The 18,993-nt window shown below is 44.6% G+C and overlaps 1 protein-coding gene across 7 annotated transcripts in view; it reads right to left on the reverse strand.

Annotated features, from left to right (window-relative positions):
* Positions 1–3,184: 3,184 nt before the first annotated feature.
* The window catches only part of LOC147612360 (NOL1/NOP2/sun family protein), a 110,824-nt gene continuing 95,015 nt past the window's right edge, over positions 3,185–18,993 (reverse strand). For 3 of the 7 annotated variants that reach the window (XM_086782983.1, XM_086782981.1, XM_086782988.1), the window contains 4 exons: positions 4,287–4,368; positions 3,984–4,042; positions 3,694–3,876; positions 3,185–3,588 (listed from right to left, as the gene is read on the reverse strand). In XM_086782983.1, coding sequence (XP_086639109.1) covers positions 3,768–3,876; positions 3,984–4,042; positions 4,287–4,368 — 250 coding nt within the window. In that variant the 3' untranslated portion in view covers positions 3,185–3,588; positions 3,694–3,767. Of the gene's footprint in view, positions 3,597–3,693; positions 3,877–3,983; positions 4,162–4,286; positions 4,369–18,993 lie in introns of those variants that run through there. The other 4 variants (XM_086782984.1, XM_086782982.1, XM_086782985.1 and 1 more) reach the window with 3 other exon arrangements.

An 18,993-nucleotide genomic window follows, 5' to 3' on the forward strand; every position in this document is an offset into this window, starting at 1 on the left:
ACACTGATGTGATTTTTATGTGGGAAAGCATGTTTGACATGTTTACTAAGCTCACATGCTTCACATACTTTGTGCATATCATCAATCTTAAACTTTGACAAACCTATAACAATATTTTCGGCATGCATAGACTTCAACCACTGTATATTCACATGATCAATATACTTGTGCCATATGTTAATATCTGCAATGACACCTATCCCATGTGCAAACATGGTTGTCTTCATCTCTCAAGTATGTTAATATATCCAAAGTAAATATTATGTCATTTTTTTGTTGCCCTTTGTAACCAAGCGACATTGATTTTTGAAGGCTTCCACGGTATTTCCATATCTCCAATGACACCTATCCCATGCACAAACATGGTTACTTTCATCTTTCAGGTATGTTAGCATATCCAAAGTAAATATTATGCCATTTTTGCTACCCTTTGCAACCAAGCGACACTATTTTTTGAAGTCTTTCATAAAGCACCCTTGAGGATTGAACCCCACTTACAAGAAGACTCTCCTTAACTATATCTATCCAATAGAAACTAAGCTTTTCGTAATATTAAGAACATGAAGTATATATTCCAAGTACTTTATTTTGCCATTCTACATAGACAACGACACTTTACCAACATGCGCAATGGGATGTACAATTTCATTCTGTTTTCACATATCTTGGTTTTTTTCATTTTTTGCATACCTCTAAACTACTCACCACCATGACTGATCTTTGTGGTAAGTTGGTAGGAAGTATCATCCTGTTCTCACATATCCTGATTTTTTCATTTTTTGTATATAAACCACTCACCATGACTAATCATGTGGTTAGAGGTGCCAGAATCCACATATCAACACATCTCTTGTCATGAAACTGAGCATGTATTGCATCACAAACAACTGCTCACTTCGATCATCACCATGTTTACTTGATGATGTATAGTTGCCTTGCTGCAACTTTTCACTTTTGATATCATTTTGCTTTGTATAGCAGTCCTTTGCAATGTGCCCTAGTTTGCCAAAGTAATAGCACTCCATTGGTTTCTTTGCCAACCACCTTAGCCTCTTTGGCTCCCCGTCTCTAGAGTGGCCTCTTACGCATGTTTGTACATTAGATTTCTATTGTTGCTACCCATGACTTTTGTTTCCAAAACGGCTTGCACCTCGACCTCTAGATGATGATCTTTCTCTATATCTATATGTATCTGAGTGAAAATCCCACTCTTGTGAATTTTGGAAGGATGAACCTCCCCCAATATTCATCTCCTCATGGATGAGAAGAGAAAGTTCTCTCGAACTCAAATGGAGATCTCAAATTGATTGTATTTCTTGCCAAAACAATTCAAGGTCACTATTGATACCATATTATCATTATCTATTGGTGATCCAATAGAAGTCAAAGAATCTGTAAATTAGTTACATCTTCCGAGCTTGAGTGTTTACACATCTTCACTAAGGTGTCCCAAGCCTCTAATACACCAAAGTGGCTGTGTCACACAACTTGTAAACAATTGGTGACTACCTCCCATCAACCTAACCAGTAACATAAGTGCAAAAGTTATCAAAAAGAGACTCATCAATGTCTGTAACACTAGTTGAGCTAATTATCTCAACAAATCAAAATGTCAAATATCAAAAATCATACCCATGAAGATGTCAAATAGATGTCTTAGTAATATTTTGTCCCTTCTCTAAGATCCTTTGTTCTTTCTAATAAACCCGTCTCGTCGAGAGTAACTCAAGGAAGAGGGGATGTTATGAAAATGTATTTTAAGCCCTTAAAATTATTATTATACCTTATAATTTAGAAACACCTAGATTTTCTTTGTGTCATGACAAATTATGTTAATATTGTAGACGAACATGTGTATGGTGATGGTTTGTTTGTCTATGGGCTATGTGATGGATTTACCAAATTCATTGTTTGGATATTTAGAGGTAAGGACTTGGAAGATTGAGACATGCAAATTATTATCAAAAGCAAATGCATCCAAGACTCCAAAACCTAATATATTTCAGAGTGTAACCCCATACTTGATATCGAGTGATATTAGGTAAGCCCAACAACCCAGAATAGATGGAATAGAGAAGAGGCGGAGCGAACAAGTATTCTACTGCAAGGAAATGAATGTATATTGCTTAATACAAATGGCCGATGCCCACAATCAACCCATCATAACTTAAAAATAGTTTAGGGTTGCTATTTCAAGCCTTAAGTATATACATGAAGTCTATGACTTCCCTAAGTGCCTTGCAGTAGGATAAGCAGACCGAACCATGTTAACCATCGGAGTGGTTTAACACCTCCCTTGCACTTCCACTTATTTTCTTTCATAGATGAAGGTATGTTCCTACTTATTACCCCAATATATTCACTTCATTTTTGCACAAAATTCACATCCAATATTTTATGTCTGCTAAGTTCCTAAATTGTGCATTGATTTGTTTTTATAACCCTCAAGATTAAAAAGAAAAGCATGTCATCTGCATACAAGGGCTAGATGTAACGATTGATCCGACAAATTGCCCAACCCCATGGATCTCTCAATTGAAAAAGGGTTGGAGATGGTGGTCTTCACCCAAATGGTGCATTTAAATTCCATGAAACATCACTAATGGAACTCTAAGCCCCATCCAAGAGCTTGCTTATAGATTGTCATTAAAATCTAGGGAAGATTTGATTGGATTTGATTGGAAGTCTAGTGCTTGAAACATGTCAAAAAGCATCCTACATGGGACCATGTCAAAAGCTTTCCTAAATTCCACAAACCTATGGTAGACTTTTTAAGGACAAGCATGTGCTCTAATAATGGTGAAGATAGGATCCAAAGTGGAGTAGGTAAAGCCTAAAACCATCCTAGCCTCTAGCTCTCACGTTATTTCATCTTGCAAAAGTGCTAACAAGAGACCCAAAGGCCAAGGCAAAGATCATTGTTATAGTGTGGGAGCCATAGAAAATGAAAACAAAGTTTCCTTGGCTCATAGAAACATGATCACACTGTCCTTGTTACAAATGCTTGATCTACCATCATCTCCTTAAAAGGAGGCATTTCAAGACAGCCCATCAAATCAATGGTTTAGAGAACAAGTCGCAAATGTGTAAGATTTTGAAGCTGTCCAGAGTTGTTGATATGCTAAACACCACATGCTTGAAGTCCTTTGATAAGACCAGCAGACTCTTCAACACACAGCACAGCTACAACAAGCATTAGTGCAACCAATATATATGATACAAAGTGGCCACTACAAACCCCACATACTCTAGTCATTAAGACATGAGCTTGACAAATTTAGATGAACAGGTGTAGCACCAATCGATCAACATGCTTATGAATCAACAAAGAAGTAATAAGGCCTGAACATTGGCGTATTCTTCTTGACAAAAACAAGTTAACATTAATGCCTCCGTCCCAGTAAATTGAAGAATGTTAAAAAGAGGGTGCCTCCAAGCTCTATAAATAAACCAGCTCCTCACAAGATCAGATTGTTGAGGCCTTTCTTGGGTGAAAGAAAATTGCAGAAGGCAATGTAAGCAAATGAATTGATGATCCCTTCTTTGACCTTCTTTGAAGGGAGGGGACTGCCATTCTAGACATGCCACCTGTTCCACTGAAGCAATGAGTGTGATAAAGGATTTTGCAAGCAAGTCAAGAAACACATCTGTATACACAAGCCAAACTCCCTACAAGTTTCTTAGAATACTTACAAGGCTTTGAACCCAGACTAAGTGTTGTCCTTGACTGTAAAGACTAACATGCTGACGGAGCTTCACGCAACAGCTTAGCTCGCTTCCACTTGGAACTTGGCAATAAAGAAACCAATTGTATCCAAAGGTCCTGATGGATCAAACCTTTGGACCAGATGCTTTTCTTCTTCCCTAAGCCATTGCCTACCATGACACCAAAATAAACATCACAGAAACATTGTTTTTTGTAATATACTACAAAGATATACAACTAAAGTTCAACATATTCAGATTTCCTTTGTAATGCTTACTTGTAAGACACTCCGTCATCTAGCCCACCAGTCAGACCAGGCCCACCTAACTTTGGATACTGCACGTCAATGACAGCTTCGACAGTAAGTTCATTATATGCCAGTGGGCTCTAGCCCGAGCCCGAATGGCAATGCCTTGACCTGCCAAACTGCAGGTCTAAGGTTCAAACCCTGGCACCTACATATAATAAATATCTAAGAAAATATAACAATCTTAAGTGATATAAGATTTCTTTGGAAAAAGAAGCGTTCCAAAGAACAAACTTAAACATGGACAGACCAGGCCAGAAATATGTATAATACCTGCGGTACAAGGGACAGAAAACTGTAGGTATCCAATGCATATCGAACAACAGCCTCATTTTCTCCCGGATTGATCGTGCATCTAGTTATTAAATATCATTCTCAGGCATGCAAGGCATTCAAGCAATTGACAATTCAGCCCTAATTAAACATCTAATTTGGAAAACGTAATACAAGGTTTAAGCTCAAGGCCATGACCTTTATGATCAGATGTAGGCATGCATACTTTCAAGAAACTGTGAACAATGCCTTCGAAGTAAGTGGTAAGGTAAAGGTTTCTCATTATAAGCCATCTTTAGAAAAGACTCTTGAATGGACTTTATTGAAAGTATCACCATTATTTCCTACTTTCCCGCATTTAGTAAGTATTTGGAATCCGACTTGCAAGAGTAAACCATGGTCTTTATTCGATTTTTCTTACAGTTGTTTGCACTACACCTTTCTCCCTACCTCAGTTTGGTAGGAATTGAGGTGCAGCTTCTGTAGTTAGTGTTGGCATTGCCTTCTGTCCCTCATATTGTTTGACTTGTGTACCCAGAGTTCCCTCTTGAGTTAGATTGGGCATGACCTGCATATGAGCTAGGAACTCTGGATCAGTCAACAATTGGTTAATACCCGCCTTAGTAGGTTCCCTAGGGTATTTAGCTATGGTAACAGTCTCAGCTTACTGAGTCACACTACCTATGTCTTCCCTTGAACCTTCTAGAATGGTTTCAAGAGGTGGCATTCCTTCTCATCAACTACTTGAACGTAGGCATAAGCATCTCCTGGTGTCAGCTGGCCAATGGTGATACGCATGGCATGTGACGTCTGCCAATCAAGGTAGCTGGGACTCATAATGAATCCATCATCAAAAACTCACAAGTACTCTCTATAAAATTGGATTTTCGTGGGGAGCTCAGGTGGGGCCATCCATGTGTGGCTGGTTTGCAGCTCTGTCAAGTTGAGGTGGATAAGGGGGTTGATCTCTTGCCAGGAGGGATTCAAGAACAGTGAGTCAAGAGTATACGGAAAGGGGGGGAGGCAATCTATGTGAGGGCCATGTCCATCAAACCAGCTCAACACCCATGAGTACCAAGACTTGCTCTGTCCCTCGTGTAAGCTGCAAGGACGACTCAAAGGCCAACTGCGGGAGGTGTTTCCATACAGTGTGTACACGACGTATATAGTTGATGGTTTGGAAACGTGCATCTATGACAAAGGGGGAGACTCCACAACTCAGCCAAGATAATCCAACGCAGCACTGATATCTTACTCCAGATCATGCATTAAAGCATCCTCACCTGCCATCTTTCCTCCTCCATTCCTCCTCTCCTAGATCTGACCCCGAAAAGGCACCATACACTACTGCAAGGCGCACCAAAGTGTCAAAAACTCAACACTTGGTGTGGGGCTCCTGAAAGTGGCGAGCCCCAAAAGCGGTCCTGGAAGCACTGTCTCAAGGTGGGCCGAAGCTGCTTATCCTCTTGACACGTGGACTTGTGCGGCTGGTCTCATAGAAAAGATTGGACCTGTGACTGCCACTCCAAGGTAAACATAAGATGAGACGATCTCACCTGGGCTCCACTGTAAAGAAAGGACCTGCCTGCTCTCTGTCAGTATGGAGTGCTAAAGACCATAACCTTGGTTTTGCAGAGATTAATCGTGAGTCTCTCTCGTCACAAAACTGCTGCAATGGGTCCAAATTTCTCTGTAGTCCCTCCATGAACTGCAGATGGTGATTCGATGCTTTGCTGATGACTCACTTCTCTTCTTGGATGCATCCAATGATAATGTTAGAAAGGCTTTGGCAATTGTACAAGTCTGCAGATGCTTCTGGCTCCAAATGTAACATTCACAAGTCAAGGTTAATCAGTTTAACCGAGGATGAATCCTTTGATGTAACCAGATGGGGATGCCAAGTCCAGATCTTTAGACATTTGGGATGCCCCATGGGAGTGGATGTTTCAGGTAAATGCATAGTGGACTGGCTTATGGACAAATTCATAGCCAAATTTAGAGCTTGGGACAACGTATTTCTTCCCTTTCATTCAAGGGTAGTAATAGTAAACATGGTGTTGTTGGCATGCTTTCACTTCTTTACTCCTGGTATAGATTTTACAGCATGCCTTTGGAAGAGAGCTTTAAGCTATGCTAAAGCTTTTCTATGGAAGAATAAGCAGGGCAAGAGACCATGTTCCTTCTTGGCATGGCAGAAGGTGTGTAAACCCAAGAAGGATGGGGAAATTGGCACCCTAGACATGGAAACACATGCAATGGCGAGAATGCCAAAAATGTTGACCTCCTTTCTACAGCAGAGTCAACCGTGGACTAGGATGCTTAAAGAGCTTTCTCTGAATATGACTGTGAGTTAGCAAGGCAAATGGAGGGGACTCTCTTGGATTGATAAGATTTTTTCCCATGCTCCTCTTGTCTTTAAAAATATGCCCTTGGCTGAATTTCTGATTAAGAAATGGAAGAGGATCATTCCCCTCATTCAATGGCAGGGATCTCCCAGAATCACGGGAAATTCATTATTCATGTATAATGTTTGGTGGTCCCCAGTTTTTTTTCCCCCATTAGCCCTCATTCAGCCCAAAGTGAGCAAAAGACTCAACAACAAAGGGATAAACAGATTTGAGGATTCTGGGATGGTCCTCTTCTGGGGTGGAGAGATGAGGATCAACTATCTGTCATGTATGGTCTCTCAAGATTTGATAAGAATCATCTGCATGTAATTATTGGTAACCTCAAGACACTAACTATCAATACTTCTAAGCTTACGGAAAGGTGGATCAAAGATTGGGGATGGACAGATGGACTTCCCCTTGGTCGGGAATCAACTGCCAAGTTTTATCAGATGTTAATGCAAGAGGAGAGATTTTAAACATTTCAATACAATATGGAAAGTAGCTTGGCCGGACAAATGCTGGGAATCCAGATGCAAAAGAATTTGGGGATCCAAACTGCCAACACATGCTCAGACTTTTTTGTGGAGAATCATGGTTGGGGCTCTTCTGTTAGGCTGTAAGCTGATGATCAGAAATATGGCCTCAGGGATATGCCCAAGATGCAAAACAGCCATCGAGGATTTCAAGCATGCCTTTTGGGATTGCCCGGCATTAAGATCCTTTTGGACACAACTCTCTAAATGGGGGGGGGGGGAACATTTTTGGGCTGCAATGTACATGGTCCCATTGGGTTTTGGGTAAAAAGATTGGTCCAGCAGAAGAGAGTAATAGCCTTTGTGGATTTGCAAGATTTACATGCCTTTGGGAGATATGGTCTACGGGGAACACTCTGGTCTTTGTTAATGATAGCATGCAAAGTGTAGATCCTAAGAAAGTTATTTGTTTAGTGAAAGCTCACATTGCTAGTTTGGTGAGTATAAACAGACCGGAGTCAGATGCAATGAAACTACTCACTAAGAGGATTTTGGATTGAGCAGTTTCTGTGGGTAGTTCTTCTCTTGATTGTTTGAGAAGACTATCCCACAGTTTATATGTACTCTTTTCTTATTATTAATAAAAATACATCTTCACTAAAAAAAAAGTTAGAAAATCAGGACTATGTCATCTGCCTACAACAGAATGGGCACAACTGCATGCGCCATCCATGAGCCTGTCCCTGCAAATATATGCAGAAATAATGAGATCTCATCAATGTATAGCCCGAACAATGTAGGAGAGAGTGGGTAGCCCCTGATAGTGCTACTGAGGGTCTCTAATAGCCCTTGTGCTGCTGCCCGGATCCTGCAAGTCCTGGCCTTGTATAGGGCCATCACTATCCATATCATATCTGATGGAAAATGAAGCCCATGTAGGCAATCAAGAAGTTGGGATTGGGAGAGTCAATCAAAGGCCTTTTGTAAGTCCACCAAACAGTATCACTGAGGTGCCATGTGACAGATATTCATGGGGGATGATTTGACTCCCGCACAAGCAGCACACCGTTGAGAGGCCATGATGACTGTAAGGAGGCGGGTAAGGCGGGCGAGTGGGCTGTCTATGGAAATGGCCGCATCATCATCATCGAGCGTCACCACAGATAGGCGGGGTGTATTGAGACCACACAGTTGAGGCTAGCCGTATGGAACTGCAACTGCACTGTGGTCTGACCCAGGAGAGAGAAACACCCACAGGTAGGGACATCATCTTCTGCACAGAGACACCAAAGCCCTGAGAGGAGACTACCATACATATCGGATTACGAGTGGGAGTCATCCTCACAGGTAGGGACATACATCTTCTGCACAGAGACTACCATATATATCGGGTTACAAGTGGGAGTCAACCTTCCGGGGTGAGACCTGCATGTCGGGAGGCTTGCGAGGCATTGCGGTCCTCTACAAGATCACACCTCGGGCGGATTCCTAGTAACGTCTGGAAGGACGAGGAGGCACGGTACATATGGGTGCGGCTACAACTGACTAGAGAAAGAGCTATGCATATTGCAGCATGCTATTTCCCACCGAGCCACTCCCGTTATGCTGAATAGCATGGCCAGTCACCTTTCCTATCACTCTATAGTGATAGAGTGCGGTTCTCTTGCCTGGGTGAAGTCCTACGGGGAAACTTCCACGCCAGGAGGACTGAGGCCGCCCAGTTTCTCTACTTGATTTGGATAACCCCATCAGACTGTTGGGGGCCCTTGGCCGCAAAGTACCAGATGGATCTTCATTGAGATGTGGGCCCGCGGGTTTAGCCTTGAGGACAGATTTGCAACGAGTTTACTCCGAGCTTGGGACCACCTCAGGCCGGCCCTCAGGCAGCTAGCTCCGGTTGCCGCAGAGGAGCGTCTTCAGCAGCCATTAATCTGGAACCCCTTGATCCTTTTACCGAGTGGCCACATGCTGGGGGGCCGACCTCATGTATCATGGGGCACATTGAGCTTAGGACCTGCCAGGTCCCTTGAAGAGTGGCTTGCACACAGGCAGTTACCCCCAGAGGTTCAGGAGAGGTTTGGCAGGGATCTGGGGTAGAGACAGGCTCAGCATCAACATCAACTCAGGTATTCCTCAGGAGTGGCTGACTCCTATCCCAGACCCGTCTCCCCCAGTGTGGCTTGGCGTGTTTACCAGGCATGATATTGTTGTGGCAGTTCACGGAGCGGATAAGGGCAGGTGGTTTGCTCACTTTTTCTATTGGATTCCATGGCAGATTAGAGAGATTCGAGCCCCCCTTGGAGGATTTCAGTGGCTGCACCTTACAGAGGGTGAGGGTGATTGGATTTCATGCACGGGAGGGGTACATAGACCCATCACCGGCCAAGGTGGCCAGGGAGCGATCCTGGCGGCTATGGATTTGGGAGTGCCGACCCCTCACGCGCCTCCAGTGGGAGTCGGGACCCACGAGAGTGGACTTGGCATGATCCAGCTGAACGGGAGGAGACTCTGGATGCCCCCTTTTTTGCATATTCAGCGCGGCTAGGCCGCAGGATCTAGATGCCAGAGATTGATGACACCCTGGCAGCTGCAGCTCATTGGCAGTCACAAGGCCTCTCACAATGTTTCCTCTCCGATTTTTGGAAGAGGTTTGGGACAATTTTCGGCCTAGAAAGATCACCCTCTTTCTTTGGTTGATGGCACACGAGCTTGGCGGTTGGCACTTGGTTGGCAGTTGGAGCAGCTTGCCCGAGGTGCGGCCACCCTCACGAGTCTCAGTGACATTGTCTTTGGGATTGCCCGAAGGCTCAGCAGGTTTGGCGGCGGATTCTCCACATATTCACGATGGATAGGGCCTCGACCTGGATCATTACATGGGGCACTCTCGCTTGGGCCACAAAGGTTGAGGTGGTCAGGGCATAGTCACAAGGGACGGAAGGGACGAACGCTTGGAACGGCGAGACGCCAAGTCGGGACGAAACAGGAACGGGGACGGCAGGGGGCGGTCAAACGTCCCCCTGGAGGCGTCCCTCACAAGGGACGGGTACGGGATGGCTGCAGGAGCGGGGCCGGCTATGGGGGACGGCAGGGCGCCATAGCGCGTTGTCCCGATTGTTTTTTGCCTGTTTTTTGGCCGTTTCTAGCCGCTTATGGCCATTTGGGTGGCCGTTTGGGGATGCCTTGAGCCTTGAGGCTTGGCCTTTGAGGCTTGGGCCTTGGCCCTTGCCTTGGCCTTTAGGCTTGAGCCTTGGGGCCTTGGGCCTTGGCCCTTGCCTCTCTCTCGTAGCTACGAGGCCATGGATTGCATGATAGAGAAGTTGAAAGACTTCGTGCCTGACGAAGACAGATACGAGGAGATCCATGCCTTGTGTCTAGAAAGGTGGAATTCCTACTACTCTCCATTGCATGCAGCAGCTTTTGTGGTGGACCCAGAATTCCAAGGCAACAAGCAAGAGAGCGGCCGGGAGGTGACCGCTGGATGGAGGATCATCTTGCATCGGTTAGGCGCAAGATCAGGGACCAGCTTTCCATGTACAGGTCATTTCATGGCTCCTATGGCTGTCATGATGCACAGATCGACCGCTCCAAAGTTGGTGCTGCTCTATGGTGGGAGGACTTTGGTTCGGATGGACCGGAGCATAGTTGCCACACGTTTTTTGAAACGCGTTTTTGAAACGTGTTTGAAACGTTTCAAAAACGTTTCAAACAAATTTCCAAAAGTTTTTTAAAAGTTTTTTTCAAATTTTTTTTCAGGTGTTTTTTCCAGGTTTTTTTTAGGGGGGTGTCCATAAATTTATGTTTGGTACAGTTTAATGCTAAAATCTACATTCAACTTTCATATACATGAATCATGATACATCATGAATGATGAATCCATGATTCAAATTTCATACTGAATCCTGATTCTTAATACATCATACATGATTACAATTTACATCATACAATGATCATACATGTAACATGAATCATGATACATCATACATGATACATGGCAGTCTTCAGGAATCAGGAATTAGATCATAGATGGCAAAAACCCATATAATTATTAATAGCATAACCAGTTTGAAGTTACAAGTTACAACTTACAACATACTAAGCAACATACTAAGCACTAGTGAATAGTGTCAAATGATAAATCTGAAATCTGAAATACAGATGTCTGTACCGAAAGACCAAATACAAAAACTCTGAAAAAACAAATGGTCTCCAATGTCTGGAGTCTGGACTCTCAACTCTAGACTCAAGTGTCAAGAGTCAAGAGTCACTAGTAGTAACTAGTAACTACTCAGCATCATCCTCCTCTGAGGAATGTGAGTCTGTGTCGTAAGAAGATGAAGCCTCAGCCTCAGCCTCAGCACTCGTAGATGCATGATCTGCTGATGTCGGTGCCCGTGATCGTGTCATAGTAGCTGGTGCCATCATCTCCTCGTATAGCATGGCATAGATGTCGCGCTCCTCAGCAGGGATCTCTGGTACGTCCTTCACTTTCTCTATGTCGATCTTGTCGACATTCACTTGGCGCGGCTCAATGGGATTGCCATGTCCGTAATGCGAAGCACACTATATATAGGCTGAGTGGCCGTGACAAGTGCAAGGGCCTCAGCCCACCAAGTGTCTCGCATTACCGCGCGCACAAATGCTACTGCCTTGGGATGCTCTCTATCATCCCATGCCATCCACTCCTGAGAGACAACAGTGCGGAGTAAACCTGTACGGACCCGCACAAGCCTCTCAACCACAATGAGCATGTAAGCAAACCTGGTGTTTGAGGGCTTCAACAACTCCAAATCACTGTGTGCACGAAACATAGCTAAAACCTTTGGCCTCTTGGTGACAAACTTCACCATGCTCCGAGAAGTACTAAAGAGGTCGGCAATCCACCCAATTTTGGCCACATCCTCTATCAAGAGGTCCAAGCTGTGTGATGCACATGGAGTCCACACTATCTTTGGAAACTCATCCTCTAACATCCTGCCCATAGATACACAATTTGACCCATTATCTGTAACTACCTGCACTATGTTCTCTGGGCCAATCTCTAGCACTGCCTCACGCAAATGTCTCCATATGAATGCTCCAGTAACAACTGTACCTGGAACCGAGGCATCAATGGCACGCAAAAACATTGTGCCCTTACAACAGGACACCAAAATGTTATATACATTTCTCTTTCTCATGTCTGTCCAGCCATCACAAAGCAATGTGCATCCATATTTCTGCCAGGTTGCCTTCAAAGGCTCCATCTCAAGCTCCACTGCCTTCTTCTCCTTCCTTAAGTGGGTTTTGCGAAGGGACTCATAAGATGGACCCTCCCACTCATACCCAATGCGGCTGATAGCTTTAATGGCCTTCTTCCAACGAGGAGTACGCACGACGTGAAATGACAAAGCGCATTGTATAAACAACTTTGTCAATTCACGTGTGGCCTCCTTGACAGCTTGCTTTTGTATGCCTGCTTTAATGCCTGCCCTCTTTAGAGAAGGCACGGTGGGCAATGAAGATCTGTGGGCTACAGGAATGGAGCTAGACCCACCTGCTTGACTCTGCAAATCATCCTCTGTCCTAGCTCTTTTGGACACATCACCTACAGAATCTGTATCCTGTACATCATCATCAATAGGCTGAATTCCCTTTGCTGCTTCATGTTCTCTCTTCCATTGCTGAAGAGACGCTACAACCTCTCTTGGTACTTGACTGCAAGGGCCAATGCCTTCCCCTCTTACTCCTGTAAAATGGGCCTTTACCCTAATAATAGACCCACCTGACACTTTGGCACAAAAATTGCATTTCCACCTTTCTGTGCCTGAACCCCCATATCTGCTCACAGGAGTTACGTGGTTCCACATGGCATCCTTAGCCCGAGGCATGATGAATGAATGAAGAAATTTGGGCAACCTGGCAAGAAATGCCCAAATTTCAAATCTGAAATTTGGTCCAAAATCAGAAAAAATCAGCATTTAGGGTTATTAAAAACCTGAGAAGCAGGGTGCGTAGGGGCCGGAGGAGTAGGCTTGGTGCGTAGGCAAGGTGTGCATGCACCAATGTAGGCAACCTGGCAAAAAATGCCCAAATTTCAAATCTGAAATTTGGTCCAAAATCAGAAAAAATCAGGATTTAGGGTTAGTACAAACCTGTTACCTACGGTGCGTAGGGGCCGGGGGAGAAGGACTGGTGCGTAGGTAGGGGTGCAAGCAAACCTGGAAGACTTCAAAGGCTGGAAACGTCTCTTTCAAGCGTCACTTTCAAAACTGAAATGCCAGGAGATACTGCATCGTACGTTTTCTATCATAAAAAAAAACTGGCCCAGCAAAAAAACGCGTTTCAAACGTTTGAAACGTTTGCACGTTTCAAACGAGTAGCCTAAAGTTTGAAACGCGTTTTTTTGCAACTATGGACCGGAGCTACAACAGCTTGCCACCCGCATACTTAGCCAGGCCGTCAGCTCCTCTTGCTTGGAGAAACTTTGGAGCACCTACAGCCACATTGCCTCTAGGAAGAACCGACTCGGGGTAGAGCGTGCCAATGACCTTATCTTCGTCAACGCGAACTTGGGAATGTTTTACAAGAGCATGACCAAGAAGGCAGATCCCTTCACCGAGTGGGAGATGAGTCAACAAGAAGAGCAACAAGAGGATGAGGTGCAGGAGCAGTATGCTCGTGAGGATGAGAGTGAGGATGAGCTTGACGCTCCTTTGGCACAAGCTACCCATGACCATGAGGCGAGCACTTCACGTGGATGATCATTCATGGATCATGATTCATGGGCCTTACTACTTAGCTCTAGCCTCTAGGCTTTAGCACTTTTTTTCATTAACTCATTTGAGTCCGTCCATGTATTCTGCCTCCTTAAGTCCTGACTCTTGAGTCATGACTCATTTTGTATCTACTTAATTATTAATACAATCAACCGTCAACGCCTTCACTCTTTGATTGGCGTATTTTGTTAATATGACTCAAAAGCTTACCATTTTAGTGTAAATTTGTGCTCATTTTGACGTACTTTCAAAGTAGAATGAAAGTAGAGTAGAAAAACTTTTTAAAAAAGTATTTTTGAGTGCCGTTCCCTCCCCCATCCCCGTTCCCTACTTATGGCCGTCCCCCATCCCCGTCCCCGTCCCCGTCCCCGTCCCCGTCCCCGTCCCCCGTTACTGTCCCCCGTCCCTTGTGACTATGGGTCAGGGGTTACGAGGAGGATGGTGAAGGGTTAGCCCTTCAGGTCTCTCACCTACGCATTTCAGCAGTACCATTTATTACAGCCCCACCTACAGACCACTAGCGACCAGGCTCATGCCAGAGATGGGAGATTTGCAGTAGCATTGCAGCCTAGCACATATGGCGAGCTAGATGCAGCGAAACCATCGAGGGTACCCACACTCCGCCTGCAGAGTCTATCAAGAGCATTTGGCTCGATATCATACATACCCTCTGCGGTCAATGGGGGAAGTTGTAGGGTGGTTCTGACCACATGCGGAAGCAGCAGGAAACTTTCTTGTGGCTTTGGTGGCCTGGCCTTTTCTCACTGATAGAGGTGGTGACCCCAATTGGCATTATAGACCACCTGTGTGGTTGTTCCCCCCCCCCCCCTCCCCCCCTCCCCCCCCCCTCCCCCTATACCTTCTCCTCATAGAGCCAGTTGGAGGAGAAGTGTCTCTTTCCCCTCTTTTGATTACTTGATTCCCACCCTGTACAGGAGGCGAGTTTGTATCTAGCCCTTCGTGGTTGTATTTAGTCCTTCGTGGCTGGTTTTTTCAGTCACTAATAGAAGGATCTTTTTCCTAGAAAAAAAAATCCCCATCAGACTACAGAAGTTGGACATCAGTGACACGGGACTCATGAGATCATCACAGGACAGGAAGGTGATACCTCCTAGAGCTCAGAACAGCACACGGACTCGTTATTTATAATGGGATGCCATGTTGGATCTCCTTAGGTACCTTCAACTGCTTTCCACATGGAGGCAGCTCCAGCACCTTGGATTACCTACCGAGATCTCTGGCTTTGGCACGTCTCATCCCTGACTTCTCCACCCCGCCACCCCCCATTGACGCCGACCACACCTATCTCCACTTTGTCCTCATGTGCACACTACCCAGGTCCCACCCTCCCACCAACACCACCCCCCACCACTCACTACACTTAGATCCATTTTGATCATGAGCTTGATGGTGTTTACTAAGACCACATTCATCCCCACCTCCGGGATGTGGATCCTCTTGCCCCCCTTGCCACCCTCACATCCCAGGTCATCACCATCCTTCACACATCTGCCACCATCTTCGTCATATACACACCTTGCTCCACTACCAAATCACCTTGCCCAAGAATGGTTGGTATGACGATGAATGCCGGGCCACCCGCTCCTGTCTCAAGCATGAGGTATGCTTGGATAAATCTCGAGGCACCAAGCACAATGGATTTCCTGACGCATTACCAAACACAAGAAACGAGAGTTCTATGCTCGGAAAGAGAATGAATAATATTGACTCTTCCTAGGGCATAACTACAAGGATGCTTGGAGAGAACTCAGTGACGTGCGAAAGCCACCCCGCCACCCCCCATTGACGCCAACCACACCATCTCCACTTTATCCTCATGTGCACACTACCCAGGTCCCACCCTCCCACCACACACTACACTTAGATCCATTTTGATCATGAGCTTGATGGTGTTTACTCAAACCACATTTATCCCCACCTCCGGGACGTGGATCCTCTTGCCCCCCTTGCCACCCTCACATCCCAGGTCACCACCATCCTTCACACATCTACCACCATGTCCTTCATATGCACACCCTACTCCACTACTAAATCACCTTGCCCCAGAATGGTTGGTATGACGATGAATGCCGGGCCACCTGCTCCCGTCTCAAGCATGAGGTATGCTTGGATAAATCTCTAGACACCTAGTGCAATGGATTTCCCGTCGCATTACCAAATGCAAGAAACGAGAGTTCTATGCTCGGAAAGAGAATGAATTGTATCGACTCTTCCTAGGGCATAACTGAAAGCTTTTTGACTCTAACTTAACATTCTTTTTTGTACAATGTAGAGACGGATTGCATTGAGAGTTCTCTCCCAGGACTACAGTTCAGGGCCTTGTGAAAGGAACTGGAGTACATGGGCTCTTTTTCACACGAAAAAGAGAAATAGACTCTCCACATCACAATTGGAGAGGCTTGTCTTTTGTCATTGCAATCTCCGATTGCTAGAACAAAAGGGTCATCCCATTGAGCCTCGCCAAGTGAATCCAGATAAGATTGATATCATGAAGTGCAAGGAGATTCCCGACATTCCTCAAGGAAGAGAGACATCTATTCTATGCTCTATGAGGAGATCATGGCTCCGGCTCGCACTACACGATCTTCTCGAGAGGCTAGTACTAGTGGTGCACCTGCACCTCTAGAGGATGAGGCATTTGAAGACTCGGCTACCGGCAGTGACCTTGAGAGTGAGGCTGCAGAGGCAGAAGATGCAGATGAGGATGAGCATGAGGATGCAGATAGTAGCTAGCAGCTACCAGCATCATTTTATTTGGACATGTTATTTAGTTTGAACTTTGGACATGTTATTTATTTTGATCTTGGATTTTGAGTCATGATTCATCACCCACGTGGTGATCCTTTTGATTTTTGTTTAGTCATCAGTGATGATCACCCACGTGATTTGTGATATCATCATATCTTACATGTATTTTGTTTTTATTGAAATGAATTCAATGTGGTCTCTTATAAGTTATGTCAACAGTTTTTTCTTTTGTATATTTCAAGTTAAAAATATACATGCTTTTGTATGAAACCTTTTTGTACCCATTTCTTACCTTTTATGAAACGTTTCAAAACGTATGAAACCCGTTTCATACCTGCCGTTTCAGAAACGCCTGGCAACACTGTTGAACACAATGCTAATCAATATAATTAAATATATTGAGATTTTTATGGACAATAAGCACAATACAAGATGTAATTTGCTGAATTGACAAGAGACGCACAATGATGTGGGTAATGGCTGTTAGGGTTAGGGTTTTGGAAGGCACTTCAACAGGAGGCGTGAGAGTGAGAGAGAGGAACATGATTGCTCATATATTGATAATGATAAAAATGAAGTACAATAGCCACATAAAGATGTGACCTAATAGTGTGTTCACATGGTCCGGCCATAAATAGTGCCAGGTGGACCAAAACCACTTATAAACCTTTATAAGTGAAACTAAGCTAAACTGGGGAAAAAAACCTCCACTAACTAAAGTAAAAAGTGCCCCAGTAACCTACTGATGATCACTAGCACTCCCCTGGGTGCATACACACCATAAAACCCAACAAACCTCCCTGGAGTGATATGTGATCACTGTACATCATCCACCAAAAGGAAACAATTCAAAGCAGTGCGGAATGCCTCGAATTTCGGACGTGGTAGTGCCTTGGTGAAGATGTCTGCCACATTCTGATCTATAGGGCAATAAATCAGACTCATATCACCTGCCTCGAGTCTCTCCCGAACAAAGTGATAGTGAATCTCAATGTGTTTCGTGCGAGCATGAAACATAGGATTCCTGGCCACGGCAATGGCACTCTGACTATCACTATAGATAGGTGTAGGCTCCTCCACTGAAATATCCATATCAGTCATAAGACGAAGCAACCATACACACTCAACGCTAGTAGTGTAGGCTGCTCTGTACTCTGCCTCACAAGACGAAGTGGCCACTGTGATCTGTTGCTTAGTCAAGAAATACATGAAGAGCCAAGAAAGAAACAATTTCCACTAGTGGAATGTCTGGTATCAAAATCACCAGTCCAATCTGAATCGCTGTAAGCATATAGCTGCATGTCACCCCCCTCAGGATAAAGCAATCCAAGAGACAAGGTACCCTGCAAATACCGAAATACACGCTTCACAGCTTGCCAATGTGACAATCGCGGGCTGTGCATGAATCTGCTCAACTGAGATACGGCATACTGAATATCTGGCCGTGTAGTACACAAGTAAATAAGGCACCCAACAGCATGAGCATATGTAGTGGCATCAAATAAAATACTGTCATCTTGTAGTGACAGTTTCATCCCAGGCTCCATGGGAGTGCTGATAGGCTTGCAATCCTGAAATTTGAACTTCTCCAGAAGTTTAGCAACATACCGAGATTGCAACAACCCAATGCCTCTGCTATCCTGCACAAACTGTATGCCCAAATAGTAGTGTACGAGCCCCAAATCAGACATGGCAAATGTCTGTTGCAGTATCTCTTTAAAAGCTGCAATTTTGTCATCATTTGATCCCATGAGCAAAAGATCATCTACATAAAGACTGATGACCAGCAGACCTTTCTCTTCTTTCTTTACATACAAAGTGGCTTCTAATGGACTGTTCACAAAGCCTTGAGTGAGCAAGAAAGCATCTATCTTTGCATACCAAGCTCGTGGAGCTTGTTTCAAACCATACAAGGCCTTTTTCAACCTGAATACTTTCCCTTCATGACCATGTTCTGCAAAACCTATGGGTTGATGTACATAAACTTCCTCCTCGAGGTCCCCATGTAGGAAAGCAGTCTTGATGTCCAACTGATGAACAACCCAACCACAATGTGCAGCCAATGCAATGACACTCCTAAGTGTCGACATACGGGATGTTCTCCTCATAATCAATGCCCTTCTTCTGTGCATAGCCCTTTGCAACTAGACTGGCTTTGTACCTGTCAATGGATCCATCTGCATGTCTTTTCAACTTATAGACCCACTTAGTACCAATGGCTTTCTTGCCTTTGGGCAAATCAACCAAATCCCATGTTTGATTCTTTTTAATAGAATCAAGTTCATCCTGCATGGCTTTGTTCCAATGCACATTGTCTCGT

The sequence above is a fragment of the Cibotium barometz genome, chromosome 45 (assembly GCF_041138505.1).
Source record: "Cibotium barometz isolate CiBa-2024 chromosome 45, ASM4113850v1, whole genome shotgun sequence".
Taxonomy (NCBI): domain Eukaryota; kingdom Viridiplantae; phylum Streptophyta; class Polypodiopsida; order Cyatheales; family Cibotiaceae; genus Cibotium; species Cibotium barometz.